This window comes from Oncorhynchus tshawytscha, linkage group LG05 (genome assembly GCF_018296145.1).
Source record: "Oncorhynchus tshawytscha isolate Ot180627B linkage group LG05, Otsh_v2.0, whole genome shotgun sequence".
Classification (NCBI taxonomy): Eukaryota; Metazoa; Chordata; class Actinopteri; order Salmoniformes; family Salmonidae; genus Oncorhynchus; species Oncorhynchus tshawytscha.
Window position 1 is genome coordinate 6,144,878 of NC_056433.1, and position 19,407 is coordinate 6,164,284.

Consider the following 19,407-nt stretch of genomic DNA (forward strand, 5'->3'; position numbering starts at 1 on the left):
TGGACGGGGGAGGAATTAATTACGAGTGAACAGCTTTTCATTGTGCAATTAACTAAGCCACACACACACACACACACACACACACACACACACACACACACACACACACACACACACATGGATAGCACGCACACACACGCACGCACGCACACACACACACATGGATAGACGGACACGCACACACACGCACGCACACACACACACACACACACACACACACACGCACGCACACACACACGCACACATGGATAGACGGACACGCACACAGATGCCTACTCACTCATCCAGTCTGGCAATGTTGTGTGGTGGGTTTTCTCACATATGGATGCCCATAATTTACCGAACAAGCTCTCAGCCACTGCAGAATTTTATGTTTTCTCACTTTTCTCACAGTCAACTTTCAAAGTTAACGGTTAAGGTGTTGGGTGGGGTTAAAACCAGGGGTTGGAACCGGTTCAGGGAACAGAACAGAAAACCAGAAAATAACATTTTTTTTGAGGAACAGAACCCGAACCGAAAACTAAAGTGATCTATTCTGTTCTGGAACAGAACTGTTATTTTTAAAGCATTGGAACTGGTTAGTAACGTTCCGGACATTTTTTTCTCTCCAAAAAACACAACAAAGCGCCTATACAAAGTCCTCCCTTTGTCACTCAGAAATGTATTTCAGTGTCTGCCTGCCAGCTGGAAATCTTTACCAGTGTGAAGCCTAGGTTAGTGTAGCCTACTGACTTTAAAAGCATAATTCAGTAATTAGGGAAAGAGATTTTTAATTAGAGAACAAAAAAAAATAACTTTTTCAATGCTACTCTAAGATACAATAGTTATCATTTTCACTTTGGATTTATTAAGTACAACAAGTTAAAACGTGTTTTTATTTCAATGCTGGTGCCTCTCTGCACACAAAAGCGAGGCATAATACAAAATAAATAGAAAAATCCACATAAAAATATAATATATATATATATATATATATATACTGTATGTATATATATTTTTAAAGCGAGGTCCATAAAGAAATGGTTTGTCGAGATCGGTGTGGAAGAATTTGACTGGTCTGCACAGAGCCCTGACCTCAACCCCATCAAACACCTTTGGGATGAATTGGAATGTTGACTGTGAGCCAGGACTAATCGCCCAACATCAGCGCCCGGCCTCACTAATGCTCTTGTGGCTGAATGGAAGAAAGTTCCCACAGCAATGTTCTAACTTCCCAGAAGAGTGGAGGCTGTTAATAGCAGCAAAGTGGGGACCGACTCCATATTAATGCCCATGTTTATTGGAATGAGATATTCAACGAGCAGGTGTCCACATACTTTTGGTAATCTAGTGTAGGTGGGTTACTAGTAGCTCCTGATCAACTTGTTGGAAACCAATGATATAAATATAGGGATTATTATTAAGGGATTATGAGAAACAAATTAGGTAAATATTTTAAAGGTGTAATATTTTAGCAAAAGGTCAGTTCTTTATAGTTTAAATGAAATGGAACAGAACACGGAGGATCACTTCCCCTTTAATTTGTAGTTTGTGTTGATTCATTCATTAATATTCCCCTCTCAAGGACTTTTGATAAATCTCCTCATTAATAAAAGCAGACATTTAATTAGCAACCAAATCTTGATTGGCAATGTCATCATAACAGTCTCTCTCTCTATCTCTCTCTCTCTCTCTCTCTCTCTCTTTCTCTCTCTCTCTCTCTCTCTCTCTCTCTTTCTCTCTCTCTCTCTCTCTCTCTCTCTCTCTTCTCTCTCTCTTTCTCTCTCTCTCTCAGTGGATAGGAGAGGGAAAATTAACTAATTTCATTAATCTCATTGTCATAGTTTCAAGCGGCCCCTAATAAGTACAAATTAATATGATTCATCAAATTGACGACATAAACTCATTCAATTACATGTTTTGAAAGGCGAGTGGGTGTCGTTGAGGTGATAGAGAGGGAACAAGGTACCATGTGGAGAGGAGAGAAGAGAGGAGAGGAGAGGAGAAGAGAGGTGTAGGACAGGACAACAGAGAAGCTATCCTACTAAATTAAACCAGAGTGTTCAGTCGTCATGGAGGGAAACAACACCCAGATGAAAATGAGTCACGCTGATGTATTGAGTTATACATTTTTCTTTCACGTCATTGTGCCCAATTCATAATAATATCTCTGAATTCTTTAATGCGTTGGAATTTTCCGTCAGCAGGGAAATGTTGTATCCATGGTAGAATGCTCTTGCGCTTCTTTTAGTGCCTCTATGGCTTTACTATAGTTGACCCATCTACAATGGTTATTTCTGTGTCTCTCTCTACGGTGTCCAGAGTTCAGATTTCCTCACTGACGGTTTTAATATATGCCGATTTGAACCATTTTCCAAAGTAGTGATACCCACTTCGCCGGAGAGTAGTTATGGCGCGGCAGGGTAGCGGCAGGGTAGCCTAGTGGTTAGAGCGTTGGACTAGTAACCGGAAGGTTGCAAATTCAAACCCCCGAGCTCACAAGGTACAAATCTGTCGTTCTGCCCCTGAACAGGCAGTTAAACCACTGTTCCTAGGCCGTCATTGAAAATAAGAATTTGTTCTTAACTGACTTGCCTAGTTAAATAAATAAAGGTAAAATAAATGTATAAAATAAAAATGGTATTTGTGCCTTTTAAATTGGCACCTGACACCTTTTATAAGAACCAATACCGAGGCGTCTGCCAATTTAACCGCTGGGGACTATGTGAGACCTAATGTCTTATACCAGTCTCACACTTCACACTGTTGGTGACGACACATATTTCCAAAATAAGGTCCATCGTCTGTCCATAATATAAATCTCTCGTCAATATACACACACTCAGGAAACGAAAACAAACAGTATGTGGTTAAAGAACGTCTTCCTTTCATATCATTTAAAAAGGGTAATTTCTTCTCCATCAAAATGTTTTTATTTTTTATTACTCTATGTAATTTTAAATGTTGTACCCACATTCCTACGCACATTTCAGTGTAGGGTTTAAATATATAGCTGGTTTCCCAATCATAACCAACTTTTTTTTACCAGTACAGTGACTAATTAATTTTCTTTTACAATGTTGTTTTTTTGTTTTTACCTCATGATTGTGCACTGGGATCACATGACATGTCACCGCTTCTCTGCTTCAACTGTCACGACTTCTGCCGAAGTCGTTGCCTCTCCTTGTTCGGGCGGTGCTCGGCGTTCGACGTCACCGGTCTTCTAGCCATCATTGATCCATTTTTCATTTTCCATTGGTTTTGTCTTGTCTTCCCACACACCTGTTTTCAATCCCATTCATTACCTGTTGTGTATTTAACCCTCTGTTTCCCCTCATGTCTTTGTCAGAGATTGTTTTTTGTCCATGTAGTGTTTTTGTTGTATAGGTGCGCGACGGGTCTTTGTACCCATATTTGTTTGTTCTTTTCCTGTTTAGTGTTATGGAGCTATGACATTATTAAAAGACTCCATTTTACACTCCGTTTGACTCTCCTGCGCCTGACTTCCCTGCCACCTATACACATTTGCCTGACAGAATCTCTGACCCATATATGAAGTCAGCAGGAGAGGACACTATGCTCATGGAGCTGGAGGAACGCGTTCAGGAACAAGCGAGGGAGCTTGACTGTATAAGCTCCGTCGTGGATCGCATTGTCCAGTATATGGATCGCTGGGAGAGACAGGGAGTTTCTCCATCGCCACCACCACCACAACCGGAATCTCCCTTGAACGTTTTTTCCTCTCCGGAACCGAAGATCCATTTATCCCTACCTACGGGATACAACGGAGATACTGCCGGCTGCCAGGGTTTCCTCCTTAAGCTGAACTTATATCTAGCCACGGCCTCCCCAGTACCATCTGACAGTGAGAAGAGTTACGCCCTCGTCTCATGCCTCACCGGGAAAGCCCTGGAATGGGCCAGCGCTGTGTGTAGAAGGGAGGATGTGGCGTTGGACCATTTTGAGGAGTTCACCCGCCAATTCCGGATAGTATTCGATCATCCACCTGAAGACAAAACCAATGGAAAATGAAAAATGGATCAATGATGGCTAGAAGACCGGTGACGTCGAACGCCGAGCACCGCCCGAACAAGGAGAGGCAACGACTTCGGCAGAAGTCGTGACATCAACAAAGAAACACAACCCCCTGTCTCCGACCAGGATACTTCTGCTTCAACAAAGAAACACAACCCCCTGATACTTCTGCTTCAACAAAGAAACACAACCCTCTGTCTCCGACCAGGATACTTCTGATACTTCTGCTTCAACAAAGACACATCCCCCTGATACTTCTGCTTCAACAAAGACACAATCCCCTGATACTTCTGCTTCAACAAAGACACAACCCCCTGCCTCCGACCAGGATACTTCTGCTTCAACAAAGAAACACAACCTTTTTTGTAGAAAAAAGTACAACATATTTAGTCTACGTGGCAGTTAAGCACGTGTGGAAACAGGAGCGGAACATAGTATGTAAAAGGCGATTGGTTTGTCTCTGGAGAAGAAGATAGCCCGAGGTTGATAGCACGAGGGCTCAACCATATAACTGTGTTTTGTCACAGTTCACACTACAATGTGCTCCTTCCTGCAAGTTTCCACACAGCTGACTTCCTGCAGATAATAAACTCACGGGATGTCTCACATACGGCGGTCGCACCTAAAGGGATTTTAGCTATACGCCCGGTCTTATGACTAAGTCACGCAAAGATGAGTTTGTTTTTGTTAGAAAAAACACTAGCATATAACAAGAGACTATTCTTTAAGCATTAAAACACAGGATAGCATGACTAATTATGTAATTTTCCACAACAGGGTATATTGATTGATCAGACCTGAAGAAAGAGCTCTGCTTTTGATCTTCTGTTCTGATAATGGATGTGAATAAAGCAGCATCGCTATAAGACTGAACATTTGATTATAAACAGAGTTCATATACAAACACACACACATATATATATATATATAGTAAATATCCAAATCAAATATAAAATTGTGCCTTCAGAATGTATTCAGACCCCTTGACTTTGTCCAAATTTTGTTATGAATAATAAAAATGATTCCTCAGCAATCTAACCACAATATCCCAAAATGACAAAGCGAAAACAGGTTTTTAGAAATGTTGGCAAATGAATTAATTATTAAAAAAAACAGAAATACCTTGCTTACATAAATATTCAGACCCTTTGCTATGAGACTCTAAATTTAGCTCAGGTGCATCCTGTTTCCATTGATCATCATACCCAAGAAGACTCGAGGCTGTAATCGCTGTCAAAGGTGCTTCAACAAATTACTGAGTAAAGGGTCTGAATACTTATGTTAATGTGATATTTCAGTTTTTTATTTTTAATAAATTAGCAAACATTCCTAAAAACCTGTGTTTGCTTTGTCATTATGGGGTATTGTGATGTCATTATGGGGTATTGTGACGTCATTATGGGGTATTGTGATGTCATTATGGGGTATTGTGATGTCATTATGTGGTATTGTATTGATGAGGGGGGAAACAATTTAATACATGTTAGAATAAGGCTGTAGCATAACAAAATGGTGAAAGGTCAAGGGGTCTGAATACTTTCCAAAGGCACTGTATACTAAATATTCGAATAAAATATCATAATAAATATTTATTAAATATCCTAATAAATATATAGTAAATATCCTAATAAATATATAGTAAATATCCTAATAAATATTTATTAAATATCCTAATAAATATATAGTAAATATCCTAATAAAATATGTACTAAATATTTGTATTAATACAGTTTTTGCTAAATATCCTAATAAATATATAGTAAATATCCTAATCAAATCAAATATAGCCCATAGCTGGGGAATACAATTAGCAGTCAGAGGACCAGGTGTAGTATTTAATAAGGACCGGATATAGTATTTAATAAGGACCAGGTATAGTATTTAATAAGGACCTGGTATAGTATTTAATAAGGACCGGGTATAGTATTTAATAAGGACCGGGTATAGTATTTAATAAGGACCAGGTGTCGTATTTAATAAGGACCAGGTGTCGTATTTAATAAGGACCAGGTATAGTATTTAATAAGGACCGGATATAGTATTTAATAAGGACCAGGTATAGTATTTCATAAGGACCAGGTATAGTATTTAATAAGGACCGGATATAGTATTTAATAAGGACCAGGTATAGTATTTAATAAGGACCAGGTCTAGTATTTAATAAGGACCGGATATAGTATTTAATAAGGCCCAGGTATAGTATTTAATAAGGCCCAGGTATAGTATTTAATAAGGACCAGGTATAGTATTTAATAAGGACCGGATATAGTATTTAATAAGGCCCAGGTATAGTATTTAAGAAGGACCAGGTTGACCTTAGTTCCTTAAAGTGCTTCTACCTCTTCAGAAAGAATCCCAAACCGAATCCGAAATGACAGTTCCCCACGAGCCCCATGTTGTAGATGTGTATTTTCTCTTCAACCAACCATGCAAAGAATCATCTGTCAATGTGTGTGTTTTCTTGTCACTGACATCGGGCCTCTATCTGTGTCTGTAGGCTTCCTAGTACATTTGGACAATTCATACCGGGCTGCTGAAAACAGGCACGGAAATGCTGACTCTGCTTTAAAGGTGATGTTCTCTATCAATCAGCTTCATTTTATCAAGATGGCATCCCGCCATTCAAACTAACACTTGATTGAGTAGCAGCACATATCTTTACAGCTGTGTTTTTACATGTTATATTAGGAATACCTTTCAGATGCGCTGTCTCCTAATTAGAGAAGTGACGGCAACCCAGAACAAATACTCTCTTATATGCCATACGATTAGTATATAGTGCACTACGATACAAAAAAAAAAAACAATACCTTATGGGTTCTGGTCAAAAGTAGTGCACTATGTAGGGAATAGGGTGCCATTTGGGATGCAGCTGGGGTTCGATTGGAGAAGAATAGAGGAGAGGAGAGGAGAGCTTGGGATGCTGCTGACAGTCGAGAGAGAGAAAGAGAGAGAGAGAGAGAGAGAGAGATAGAGTGCGAGAGAGAGAGAGAGAGAGAGAGAGAGAGAGGTGGGAGGCTTTCAAATGTCGCACCAATTAATCTATCCAGCCATCAACAATATTCTGGAAAACAAAGTCAGAGGCCAATCAATCGGCATCACTTTTCCCCTCGCAGGGTTATGGGAAAATTGATTTGTCAAACAAAGCAAAGCGTTTTGGAAGCAGCCAGCCAGCTAGTCATCCAGACAGCCAGGGAACAGACAGCCAAAGAGACAGACAGCTAGACAAGGAGTCAGCCAGGAAACATCCAGCCAGGGAACATCCAGCCAGGGAACATCCAGCCAGCCAGGGAACATCCAGCCAGCCAGGGAACATCCAGCCAGCCAGGGAACATCCAGCCAGCCAGGGATTTCACAGGGAAATTAATATCCAACGAGTCAGTGACAACTGTGTGGAGTTTGTGACAGCAACTATGACGTTATTACAGTATTATAGACACTATGACCTGAGATCTCCTATGGTCTTCAATGTAGAAGAACCCCTTAGAGTTTTATAGACACCATGACCTGGGATTTACTATGGTCTTCTATGTAGAAGAATCCCTTACAGTATTATAGACACTATGACCTGGGATCTACTATGGTCTTCTATGTAGAAGAATCCCTTACAGTATTATAGACACTATGACCTGGGATCTACTATGGTCTTCCAGAAGAACCCCTTACAGTATTATAGACACTATGACCTGGGATTTACTATGGTCTTCTATGTAGAAGAATCCCTTACAGTATTATAGACACTATGACCTGGGATTTACTATGGTCTTCTATGTAGAAGAATCCCTTACAGTATTATAGACACTATGACCTGGGATCTACTATGGTCTTCTATGTAGAAGAATCCTTTACAGTATTATAGACACTATGACCTGGGATCTACTATGGTCTTCCAGAAGAACCCCTTACAGTATTATAGACACTATGACCTGGGATTTACTATGGTCTTCTAGATTAACCCCTTACAGTATAGCTCGTGAGGGTCATAGAGCAAAACGTGTGCGTGTTTGTGAGTCTCAACTTTTCACAGATGTCTTTTAATAGTTTGTAGCTCAAAACATTCGGACACTACATATGTTTTTGGTTTAAAAAAAATACCTTCAGGATCCATCCCTTGTCTTCCAAACACAGCTCCAGCTCAGCTCTTGTTAATCACGCATGACTAATGATTAGTATGTTGGTTAGGATTAAAGGACTTTGTGGCTTTTAAGACTTTGTGGCTGTGCCAACTAGCGACCTCTCTGCAGAGCTGCCTCCGGAACAAGAATCATGACGAAAAAACGCTAACCTTCGTAATATCCTGTTCAATAATACGATACACTGGTAGACGTTTTGTTTTGAAGTGGCATCATGACCACAAAAATATCCTAATTTGTTCCGAAATAATAAAAGTGACAAAATATGTATAACCTAATTTGTACTAAAACGACTTGACCTTTCTTTCATATATTGAACAAATATAGTAGTACAGTATACTGCCACCCTACAGCCCACCAAAAGACACTGTACAAAGGCCTACTGTCCTGAGCAGTAAAGGCATATCCTGCTATTATAAACAGTGCTGAACTAAGATGCATCATGCTATTCTCTGGCCTCCTTACACTATTCCCTGGCCTCCCTATGCTATTCCCTGGTCTGCCTATGCTATTCCCTGGCCTCCCTATGCTATTCCCTGGCCTCCCTATGCTATTCCCTGGTCTGCCTATGCTATTCCCTGGTCTGCCTATGCAATTCCCTACACAGTGTATTGTTGTAATCTAAACAGAACAGTATCCAACCTGGTCTCAGGGAAATTCATATTATTCTGTACGTAAATCTGTGAACCTCCATTTACTATGACATGTTTCATTACATTAGGTTACGTTAGGTTAGCGGTCATACAATATCATGCGAATTAGAGGGTGTATAATATGTATTACCTGGTTGTACAAAATCATTTGAATTTCATGATGTAACTTACAAGTCTTGGAGGACGTATAGTATTGCAAGTTTTCATCTGAGACCAGGTTGCTTGGGGATAATTAACGTTGGTGGTTAGGGGAACTAACGGTGAATTTACGTAGCAGGTTAGGTGAATTTACGTAGCAGGTTAGGTGAATTTACGTAGCAAGTTAGGCGAATTTACGTAGCAGGTTAGGTGAATTTACGTAGCAAGTTAGGTAAATTTACGTAGCAGGTTAGGTGAATTTACGTAGCAGGTTAGGCGAATTTACGTAGCAGGTTAGGTGAATTTACGTAGCAGGTTAGGCGAATTTACGTAGCAGGTTAGGTGAATTTACTTAGCAGGTTAGGTGAATTTACGTAGCAGGTTAGGTGAATTTACGTAGCAGGTTAGGTGAATTTACGTAGCAGGTTATGTGAATTTACGTAGCAAGTTAGGTGAATTTACGTAGCAGGTTAGGTGAATTTACGTAGCAGGTTAGGTGAATTTACGTAGCAGGTTAGGTGAATTTACGTAGCAGGTTAGGTGAATTTACGTAGCAGGTTAGGCGAATTTACGTAGCAGGTTAGGTGAATTTACGTAGCAGGTTAGGCGAATTTACGTAGCAGGTTAGGTGAATTTACGTAGCAGGTTAGGTGAATTTACGTAGCAGGTTAGGTGAATATACGTAGCAGGTTAGGTGAATTTACGTAGCAGGTTAGGTGAATTTACGTAGCAGGTTAGGTGAATTTACGTAGCAGGTTAGGTGAATTGGGTTAAGTTCAGAACAAGGCTTAGCTAAAATGCTAAAGTTGTCCCTGACCTAACTCGAACACGCAACCTTTGTATTGCTAGACTATCGCGGATTACGTCCAACCATCCTCCCTACTTTATTTCTGTCTCAAGTAACTAGACCAGTAAGTATCCTACGTCTTGGAGGTGCTCCGAAATACATCAAGTATGTTTTGTACGGCTCTGAGTCCAGGCTGCTGTGTCACATTGTGCCAATCATGCTTTATAAAGGAGAGAGTGCAGAGCTCCTCTATAGGGACTCCTCCACCGTCCTCTCCCATCCCTTGATAATGTATCTGCATCTCTCCCTGACTTGTCCTTGCGTCGGGAAGGTCGTCCCGTCTAGAGAGTGGAAAGAGCTGCATCCCAAATATGACACTAGTCCTTCTATTGTGCATTGTCCCCCACAGGGTTGGTCAACAGTAGTGCACTATGTAGGGGAATTGTCCCCCACAGGGCTGGTCAACAGTAGTGCACTATGTAGGGGAATTGTCCCCCACAGGGCTGGTCAACAGTAGTGCACTATATAGGGGAATTGTCCCCCACAGGGCTGGTCAACAGTAGTGCACTATATAGGGGAATAGGGTGTCATTGGGGGGGGATCGTTGGATCCTGAATGGGCCATTTCTTCTCCAACACCCCTTTAATGTCATCACTAAAATACGAGGTCATTAGGAGATATTAAAACACTGCTGACAAACTCATTAAGGTGAGCGATTAAATGGGGCGGGGGTTGATTAATCCTCTTTAACGATTCTTTTTAAGTGGTTCTGCTTAGAATTAATACAGATTTACTGGTGGAGCTAATTCTAACTGAGGGCAAAACAGTAACACTGGGTGAAAGTCTGTGGCCGTGCCCTCCCCCGTCCTTCCCTCTCTCTCTGATGAACTTGAAAGGCTCAAGGGGAAAACCAAAAGGATTCCCAAACCGTCACAACGCTCCTATAATTTGTTCATGGTTCAGACTTTTGTGATGGTCATAACAAAATAGGCCTATTATAAAGAAATTCAGGCGTCATGCCCATTGGTGGCAAAGGGGCACATGCCCTCTCAGATTTGTCCTGTTAAATGTTTTGTTGTCGGTTCTCTGTAATACTAACAGCCATTTAGCAATTTTATGAAGTTAGTTTTACCCAGATTTTAGCAGAGATGCAGAGAAGCATATTTAGTTTCCTAAAAAAAACATTTTTTTTTTTAAACACAGACAGCTCAAGATGTATACTTAGATATATAAAAAAAGAAACATGTTATTTATTATTACTTTTAAAAAAAAGTAGAATTAGGCAAATAATTATGCAGGGAAAATAGGTTTCAGGTGTTTGAAAAAAATCGAAATTCTCCAATTTACGGTCAGGGGAGGGGGCATAGTTGTGCCTGTTGTCATAGATTGAGGACTCATCACGGATATGGATATTGCCAGAGGCTTTCCACCATTTTAAAGTAGTCAACTGGATGGGGATTCCTATGAGTTTGGCACAATCAGCCAATGAAGAAGAAGATAACTGAGGCTTTAAAATGAATATAGCCACAATGTCTTTTATTTATTTATGTTTTGCAAATGTTTCTTACTTTTTAACTCTGCATTGTTGGGAACGGGCTCGTAAGTAAGCATTTCAATGTGACAAATAGAATTGTATTTTATGCCGTCACAGACGCTATAACGGCACAGATACAAAGATGCCTATCTCTACCGCCTGTTGTTCACTGTTATCTGCCCTCTCATCTGCTAGAATGGTCCCATCTGATCTCGCCTTCCATCTTTGAGGACATATTGCCATTGTTAGTGCGGTCACTTGACTATCTTGTCAATTATAATAGACAATGGTTGGACTACTGAAATCTGGCTGTGGCGTATGAGGCTTGTAAATTTATAAAGAAATGTCACCCTCTTGTGGAATGGAAAAATAACCATTTGGGCGAACCGGAAATGATGTGTGTAACACTACATGCCAACCAATCAGCGTTTACGTTTCCCTCCACGACCAGATAGCTTTGTAGCTAAATGATGCGGAACCCGAAAACCCACACGAACAACGCATTTAATTTCATTTGTTAGTATTTATTGATACATCAAACGACATCAATAATCAACGTTTGTTTACGGATAACACGCGTGGTAACGTACCTCTATCGAGGATAAAGTAGCTTTAAATTGGTATTTTTAACTGCACCAGCTTTATGTGAGGACAAAGGCCTACTACACATTGCTCGCTGCTTCCAAAGCATGTATCCCTCTTGGGGTAGTAACTATGGTGGTGGTGGTGGTGGTGGTGGTGGTGGTGGCGGCCATCAACCACCTTCGCAGCAGCACTTCGGTGCGCCGAGGGGTCAGTCTCCTCAAGGCGAAGGCTTCGGGGGAGGATTCGGGGGCTATGGAGCTGCTACACCCGCAGCTGCACCCGGGTCAACGTTCAACAGCCTGCGGGAGCAGCATCTCCAGCAGATGCAGCAGCTACAACAGCTCCACCAAAAACAGCTCCAATCTGTGCTGCACCACGACAGGAACGTAGATGAAAACCCCTATGGCGGCAGCGGTGGTCCTACGGCCGAGTCGTGGCAAGGCAACTCGGGATATGGGTATGGTTCAACGGGGACCGGTGCCCCTTCCTCATACCAAGAGGAGTATCAGTCCATGCAAGGCCCTTCCCCTTATCAAGATGAGTATCAGTCCATGGAAACCGGGGCGCCAAGCCCACAACTTCAGCCACCGCAGCCCAAAGAGACCCAGCTTCCCCCATCAGAGGAGAACCCACCCCCATCAGAGGCGAACCCACAGGTACCCACTCAGAACAATGGTACACCAGCGACTAAAGAGGTAAACAAGAAAGAATCTTTGGCTCCAAAAGAGTCACATTTCCGAGATGGAAACACGACTCTCATTGAAGCCACGGAGTACTGCAGGCATTGTCAACAGAGAACAGGATCTCCATTATAATTTAATAGAAAAATGGCGATCTTCGTGATCGTTTTTTATTTATTTTATTTATTAAACGTGTATAATAATAATAATAATAATAATAACAATTTTCGAAGACAATCATGGTACCAATACTTGTTTCTAATACACGAGATGTATGTCCTTGAACCGATTATTGTAAAATTACACACAAAATAAGTTGTCAAATGTAGTTGCTAATGGCAACCTCCTATACCCTGGTCGGCCTTTAAACTGGGGATGTTATGTCTCCATTAGTGCTGAACAATTAACCAAAATATAGGTTATTTTTCGGTTTTAAAACAACTAATCGACCAAACTTCGATTACATTTTTTTTTAAATTCCGTTTTTATTTAGGGTTTTATCTGTGAGCTCAATAAGGATCCAGACTGAACTGTGCGACGTAGCAGGGAGTTGTAGTTTCCAACAAGACAATGTTTTACATATTTTAGTGTGTGAAACTTGCTAATTAACTACAATGACCATAATCCATTGCACATCTACTTTTCCTGTCCGTGTTTCTTTTATGCAGAGACAGGAATACGCGATCTTGAGGGGATACAGAAAGCAGCTGTTGCTTTAGCTGAATATACATGATCAGTGATTGATAGTTTGCATTCAGCAGTCATAAAAGTATCCCTTATTTAATTTGAAGAACTACTAAATAGTGATTTTTGTCAGACAGCAGCTCTATAGAGATGATGACTTGGAATGAAATAGTCATTCAAATGTAATATACACAACTAAATTATTTATAATTATTTATAATTTATTTAGTGTTGATTACTCTTAATGTTGATAATTTATTATAATAACGCTCCTTTTCCTTGATCTCCTTCTTGTTATTATTACTGTTATTATGATCATTATTATAATAATAAGTCATAGCCTACTAACGATAATGACAAGTAGAGCAGCCTTGTATAACCACCACTGAGCTGTAGGCCTCAGAACGCATCCTGTTTAATCTTAATACCACAACTGACTATAGTAATACTTATGTAGGCTACTGTATCAATCATTAATTTGTTCATGTCATCACACAGCATACGAGTCATTCATGATTTGAAATGCAATCGAGCATTTTAGTTTTAAAATAAAACAAAGCGAGCCTTGAATAATTAGCTTAAACAATAAATAAATTGTTCCTTTTTTTTTTTTTTTTTAGAAATTGCATTCACAAATGAATACGATTGTTCGTATTCTTTGCCGTAATTAAAGGCTTAACAAAACAAAAACGTTACAGCAGACTGGTACGCTTATAATTTATTTAGTGTTTACATTGTTCCGGTCAGAACAATTGTAGTGTAATCTATACCGCACCTGTTTGGCAGACAATAATATACACACCGCACTTGATCCATACCCTCTTTTTCTTGATCTCCAGTATTTTCCACAATTAGTCACAATCGAATATGCCTTGTCAGTATTTTTTTTACATGGCAGGAGAGTAACAATTCCAGACAGAATAACCTACCATTTTTTGGGGGGGGACTCCAAAAGTCCTCCAAAAGTCCTCTGATAATATTAGTCTTTTGTGAATCGAGATCCCTGTGGTTTTTTGAGAGAAATGTCTCAGTTTGACAGCTGTTGCTTGCAGTTTGCACAAGAAAACAATAACTGATTAGATAAATTGAACTAAGTGCTGTGCATAAATTATATATAAAAGGACTACAAGCAGCCTATCAACTTTCAGTGAATGTTTTTGTTCATATGTTTTGTGTGTATGAACGGAATATTACCAAAATGCATCAGTAAAAAAACCATTGAGCCTATTTAATGCAACTGTTGCTGTTAATAGATCGCAAAGCGGCAGCATTCAACTGACCTAAAGGTTTGGAAATGATACGATAGCTTTCTCATCCATAGGCTTAAAATGCATCTCAATTGCAATAGCTCTGTTTAGCTCACATCTGAAAGCTGGGGGACATTTGGGATGTACTGTGGATCGCTAAAATATCCTAAAATCCTGGCTTCTACACCTGCATTGCTTGCTGTTTGGGGTTTTAGGCTGGGTTTCTGTACAGCACTTTGAGATATCAGCTGATGTACAAAGGGCTATATAAATAAATTTGATTTGATTTAATGATTATGATCACACTTCCTCAATTCAAATAGGATAATAACAGTTGAACGAGGGTTTGGTATGGTTTAGAAACTTGGGAACCAAGCTGGAGTTATCAGTGTGGCCCCATCACCTAGACATGTTGAAATACTGTATCTTCACACCTAGAATTAAAAACCTGCAGGCTTCTGTCAAAACTGTCAACTTATTGAAAATAAAATAAGAATTACATGGGGGCAGTTTGGTGTTGGGGGGGGGGGACTAAAATCGTCTTCTGGAAAAACTGACATTCTGGAGCAATAATTACATCACCAACCTAGTAATACTAGTCCATTGTGAAAAGGTCTTTGGTCGCGTGCATGTGTCACTTAAAGAGGGCACGGCTTGAGGGAATAGGGAATATTTTTCCTAAAACAAACAGAAACAGAACTTTTCAGGCAGAAACGTCTGCAATTATGTTGCAGCTTCAGCAACACGGACAGCGAGATAAACACTGTTGATATTCTGTGGTGGTCGCTGCAGCCGGGAGGAGAGAGAGAGAGAGACAACTGGTTCTACTCACACAGTCACTCGCTGTCTTTAAATAATAATTATTATTATTATTTACACGGCGCAGATAGTCTGAGGCCGGCCGGCCACAATCCAATCAATTGCTGGTCGGACTCCCTCTAGTCATTTGTGTGTCTTAGTTATTTAATCAAACAGTTTGCCTAAAGCATCAGACGGGCTCAGTGGATATAGTTGATTTGATTAAAACTCACCGGATGTGTCTATAGATGGGGAAAAATACCCGTTATAACATTTTTTGACCAATCGATTGGTCGAAAGAACAGAAGGCTATTGGTCGACCAAGATTTTTGCTGTTGTCGGGGACAGCCCTAGGCCAATGATCATAGGAGTTGGCGGAACAGCATAACGTTTCTCACAGTGTTGTGATGAGATCTCGTCTACCTGCACAAGCTGTCATCACGTCTCAAGAGAAGCGCTGTGTCGCTAGAACACCATGCTAACCAGAATGTCTGATGTTGATATGATGCTTGTTGTTGTCATCCAGGAGCAGCAGCAGTATTGGTACAAGCAGCATCTCCAGAACTTGCAGAGGCTGAAAGCAGAGAAGGCCAAACAGGGCCAGGGTGATGGCCCAGCACCCCCACCTCCCAAACCCCAGCCCCACTCGGCGGCAGCCGCCCCTCCCCCTCCAGCGGAACCACCCAAGAACGCCCCTCCACCACCACCTCCAAAAGAGGAGCCCCCACCACCACCTCCACCTGATGACGCAAAGGTAAGGAGAAACTTGACTGTTTCACATGTCTGAGATAGACTGTGATTAGTATTGTAGGTGAGCATCTTGGTCTATCATAGACATAGCTACAATTTGCAGGATCTCATGAGAATGAGAAGTTTTCAAACATTCCTGTGCAATATCGTCCGAACATACTCCGATGATGTGCTGTAACAATTCAATGATATGCCAGGTATTCACGTATCGGTTTCCCAATGTCATTGGGGGGGGAAGACAACTAAATTAATATATTGGGTGAACTTTCACCTCTGTCCTTGAAGTGCAGTGTGGAGACAGAAAGATGTGACCTGATGAAGACGTGCCACTGTGGAAGATCTAAGAACGTAGCCAATAGGCTAACTCAAATGTTTGGTATTTAACAGTGTCTTTGAGATTCCTGCTGTAATAAAAAGGGCTATACAAATCTAGTATCCTCTCCTCCTGCAGCCTGCGCCCATGACCCAGGACCCAGTAGAGGTGGCCCGCCTGCAGCAGCTTCAGAGTGCAGCAGCCCAGTGGCAGCAGGCCCAGCAGCAGAGAGCAGGCTACCAGTACCAAGCCCTGATGCAGCACCATGCTCAGCTACAGACCATCCTCAACCAGTACCAGCAGTGTATCCAACAACCTGCACAGCTAGAGGTATCTCTATGACATTTGTTTTACGCCTTTCTTTTTTTGTTTTTGTTTTTGTTTTGTTTTATTTTTTTACTCACCGAAAATGTTCACGATTCAAGATTCTTCCCCTCCTTTTTAATTGTAATTAATTTTTTAATATATATATTTTTTTTTGAATATAGCTGAAGTTGTGATCAGTTCTGTGCTTATTTCAATCTGTTTCTTCATTATAGTAATGCATTACAGTAATGCACTTTATTTGCGCAGCATCTTGCATGGATAACATGCAGTTTTGCGTGATTGTAGAACATGTTATCCCTAGTATGTTCCTCACAACATGTGTGTTGTCTGTTTTCTGTCAGGGGTTATTTTTAATTTCCTTTCGAAAGATGGACAATTTAAATAAGCCGATTCTTCTGTTCTCTGAGATGTCCTCTTCTTTATATCAGGCCTATGCACAAGGCAAATTTCCACATTGTTTGGACAACAGTTTTTCTCAAACCCCCCTCCCCTCCCCGTGTAGACAATGTCTATGGCCATGCAGCTGAGTCACTATGAGACGCAGCAGAAGCAGTTTGGCCCGGTGTTTGAAGACTGGGGCCGCACCTTCAGCCAGTGGCAAGAGCAGTTCCAGTCCTACCCACATAAAGACCAGCTACAGAACTACGAGTTACAGTGGAAACAGTGGCAGGAACAGATGAACTCCACCGCAGCACACCTACAGGTACAGTACAACCAGACAAACTCCACCTCAGCACACCTACAGGTACAGTACAACCAGACAAACTCTACCTCAGCACACCTACAGGTACAGTACAACCAGACAAACTCCATCTCATCACACCTACAGGTACAGTACAACCAGACAAACTCCATCTCAGCACACCTACAGGTACAGTACAACCAGACAAACTCTACCTCAGCACACCTACAGGTACAGTACAACCAGACAAACTCTACCTCAGCACACCTACAGGTACAGTACAACCAGACAAACTCAGCACACCTACCTCAGCACACCTACAGGTACAGTACAACCAGACAAACTCTACCTCAGCACACCTACAGGTACAGTACAACCAGACAAACTCCACCTCAGCACACCTACAGGTACAGTACAACCAGACAAACTCCACCTCAGCACACCTACAGGTACAGTACAACCAGACAAACTCCACCTCAGCACACCTACAGGTACAGTACAACCAGACAAACTCCATCTCAGCACACCTACAGGTACAGTACAACCAGACAAACTCCATCTCAGCACACCTACAGGTACAGTACAACCAGACAAACTCCATCTCAGCACACCTACAGGTACAGTACAACCAGGTACAGCACACCTACAGGTACAGTACAACCAGACAAACTCCATCTCAGCACACCTACAGGTACAGTACAACCAGACAAACTCCATCTCAGCACACCTACAGGTACAGTACAACCAGACAAACTCCACCTCAGCACACCTACAGGTACAGTACAACCAGACAAACTCCACCTCAGCACATCTACAGGTACAGTACAACCAGACAAACTCCACCTCAGCACATCTACAGGTACAGTATAACCAGACAAACTCCATCTCAGCACACCTACAGGTACAGTACAACCAGACAAACTCCACCTCTGTACTGTGTGTGTACCTCCCCTTTGCTTCTATGGCCTTTTCAGTAGGATGTAATGCAACAGGATGTAGAATAGAACAGGGTTCCCCGACTTGTTCAGTAGGATGTAATGGAACAGGATGTAGAACAGGGTTCCCTGACTTGTTCAGTAGGATGTAATGGAACAGGATGTAGAGTAGAACAGGGTTCCCCGACTTGTTCAGTAGGATGTAATGGAACAGGATGTAGAGTAGAACAGGGTTCCCTGACTTGTTCAGTAGGATGTAATGGAACAGGATGTAGAACAGGGTTCCCTGACTTGTTCAGTAGGATGTAATGGAACAGGATGTAGAACAGGGTTCCCTGACTTGTTCAGTAGGATGTAATGGAACAGGATGTAGAGTAGAACAGGGTTCCCCGACTTGTTCAGTAGGATGTAATGGAACAGGATGTAGAACAGGGTTCCCTGACTTGTTCAGTAGGATGTAATGGAACAGGATGTAGAGTAGAACAGGGTTCCCCGACTTGTTCAGTAGGATGTAATGGAACAGGATGTAGAACAAGGTTCCCTGACTTGTGGGACAAATTTGGGCCGCAGGTGTTATTTTAATTTGGACAACCAATTTTTCTGAACCCCCCCCCAAAAAAAAAAAAAAAAAAAACTTAAATAATTTTTTGTTATTAATATATGTCTATTGATGGACATAAAATACCAACAAATCAGCTCCAATTGATTTAAATTGAGGAAATCTGCTCTGAAATATTACCTCACCTGAAAGACTATAATGTGATTGGATACAAATGTAAGCAAGGTTATTTTATTTTATTTTACCTTTATTTAACCAGGCAAGTCAGTTAAGAACACATTCTTATTTTCAATGACAGCCTAGGAATAGTGGGTTAACTGCCTGTTCAGGTGCAGAATGACGGCCTAGGAACAGTGGGTTAACTGCCTTGTTCAGGGGGCAGAACGACAGCCTAGGAACTGGGTTAACTGGTCTTGGAAAAGTGGGTTAACTGTCTTGTTCAGGGGGCAGAACGACAGCCTAGGAACAGTGGGTTAACTGTCTTGTTCAGGGGGCAGAACGACAGCCTAGGAACAGTGGGTTAACTGTCTTGTTCAGGGGGCAGAACGACAGCCTAGGAACAGTGGGTTAACTGGTCTAGGAACAGTG

At 41.3% G+C, this 19,407-nt stretch overlaps 1 protein-coding gene across 1 annotated transcript in view; it reads left to right on the forward strand.

The window, feature by feature from the left end:
- Positions 1–11,692: 11,692 nt before the first annotated feature.
- Positions 11,693–19,407, forward strand: part of LOC112237191 (YLP motif-containing protein 1-like) — a 56,397-nt gene continuing 48,682 nt past the window's right edge. Inside the window, exons 1-4 of the mRNA XM_042322002.1 lie at positions 11,693–12,539; positions 15,780–16,007; positions 16,455–16,646; positions 17,146–17,346. Of these exons, the coding sequence (XP_042177936.1) occupies positions 11,949–12,539; positions 15,780–16,007; positions 16,455–16,646; positions 17,146–17,346 (1,212 nt within the window). The 5' untranslated portion in view covers positions 11,693–11,948. The remainder of the gene's footprint in view (positions 12,540–15,779; positions 16,008–16,454; positions 16,647–17,145; positions 17,347–19,407) is intronic.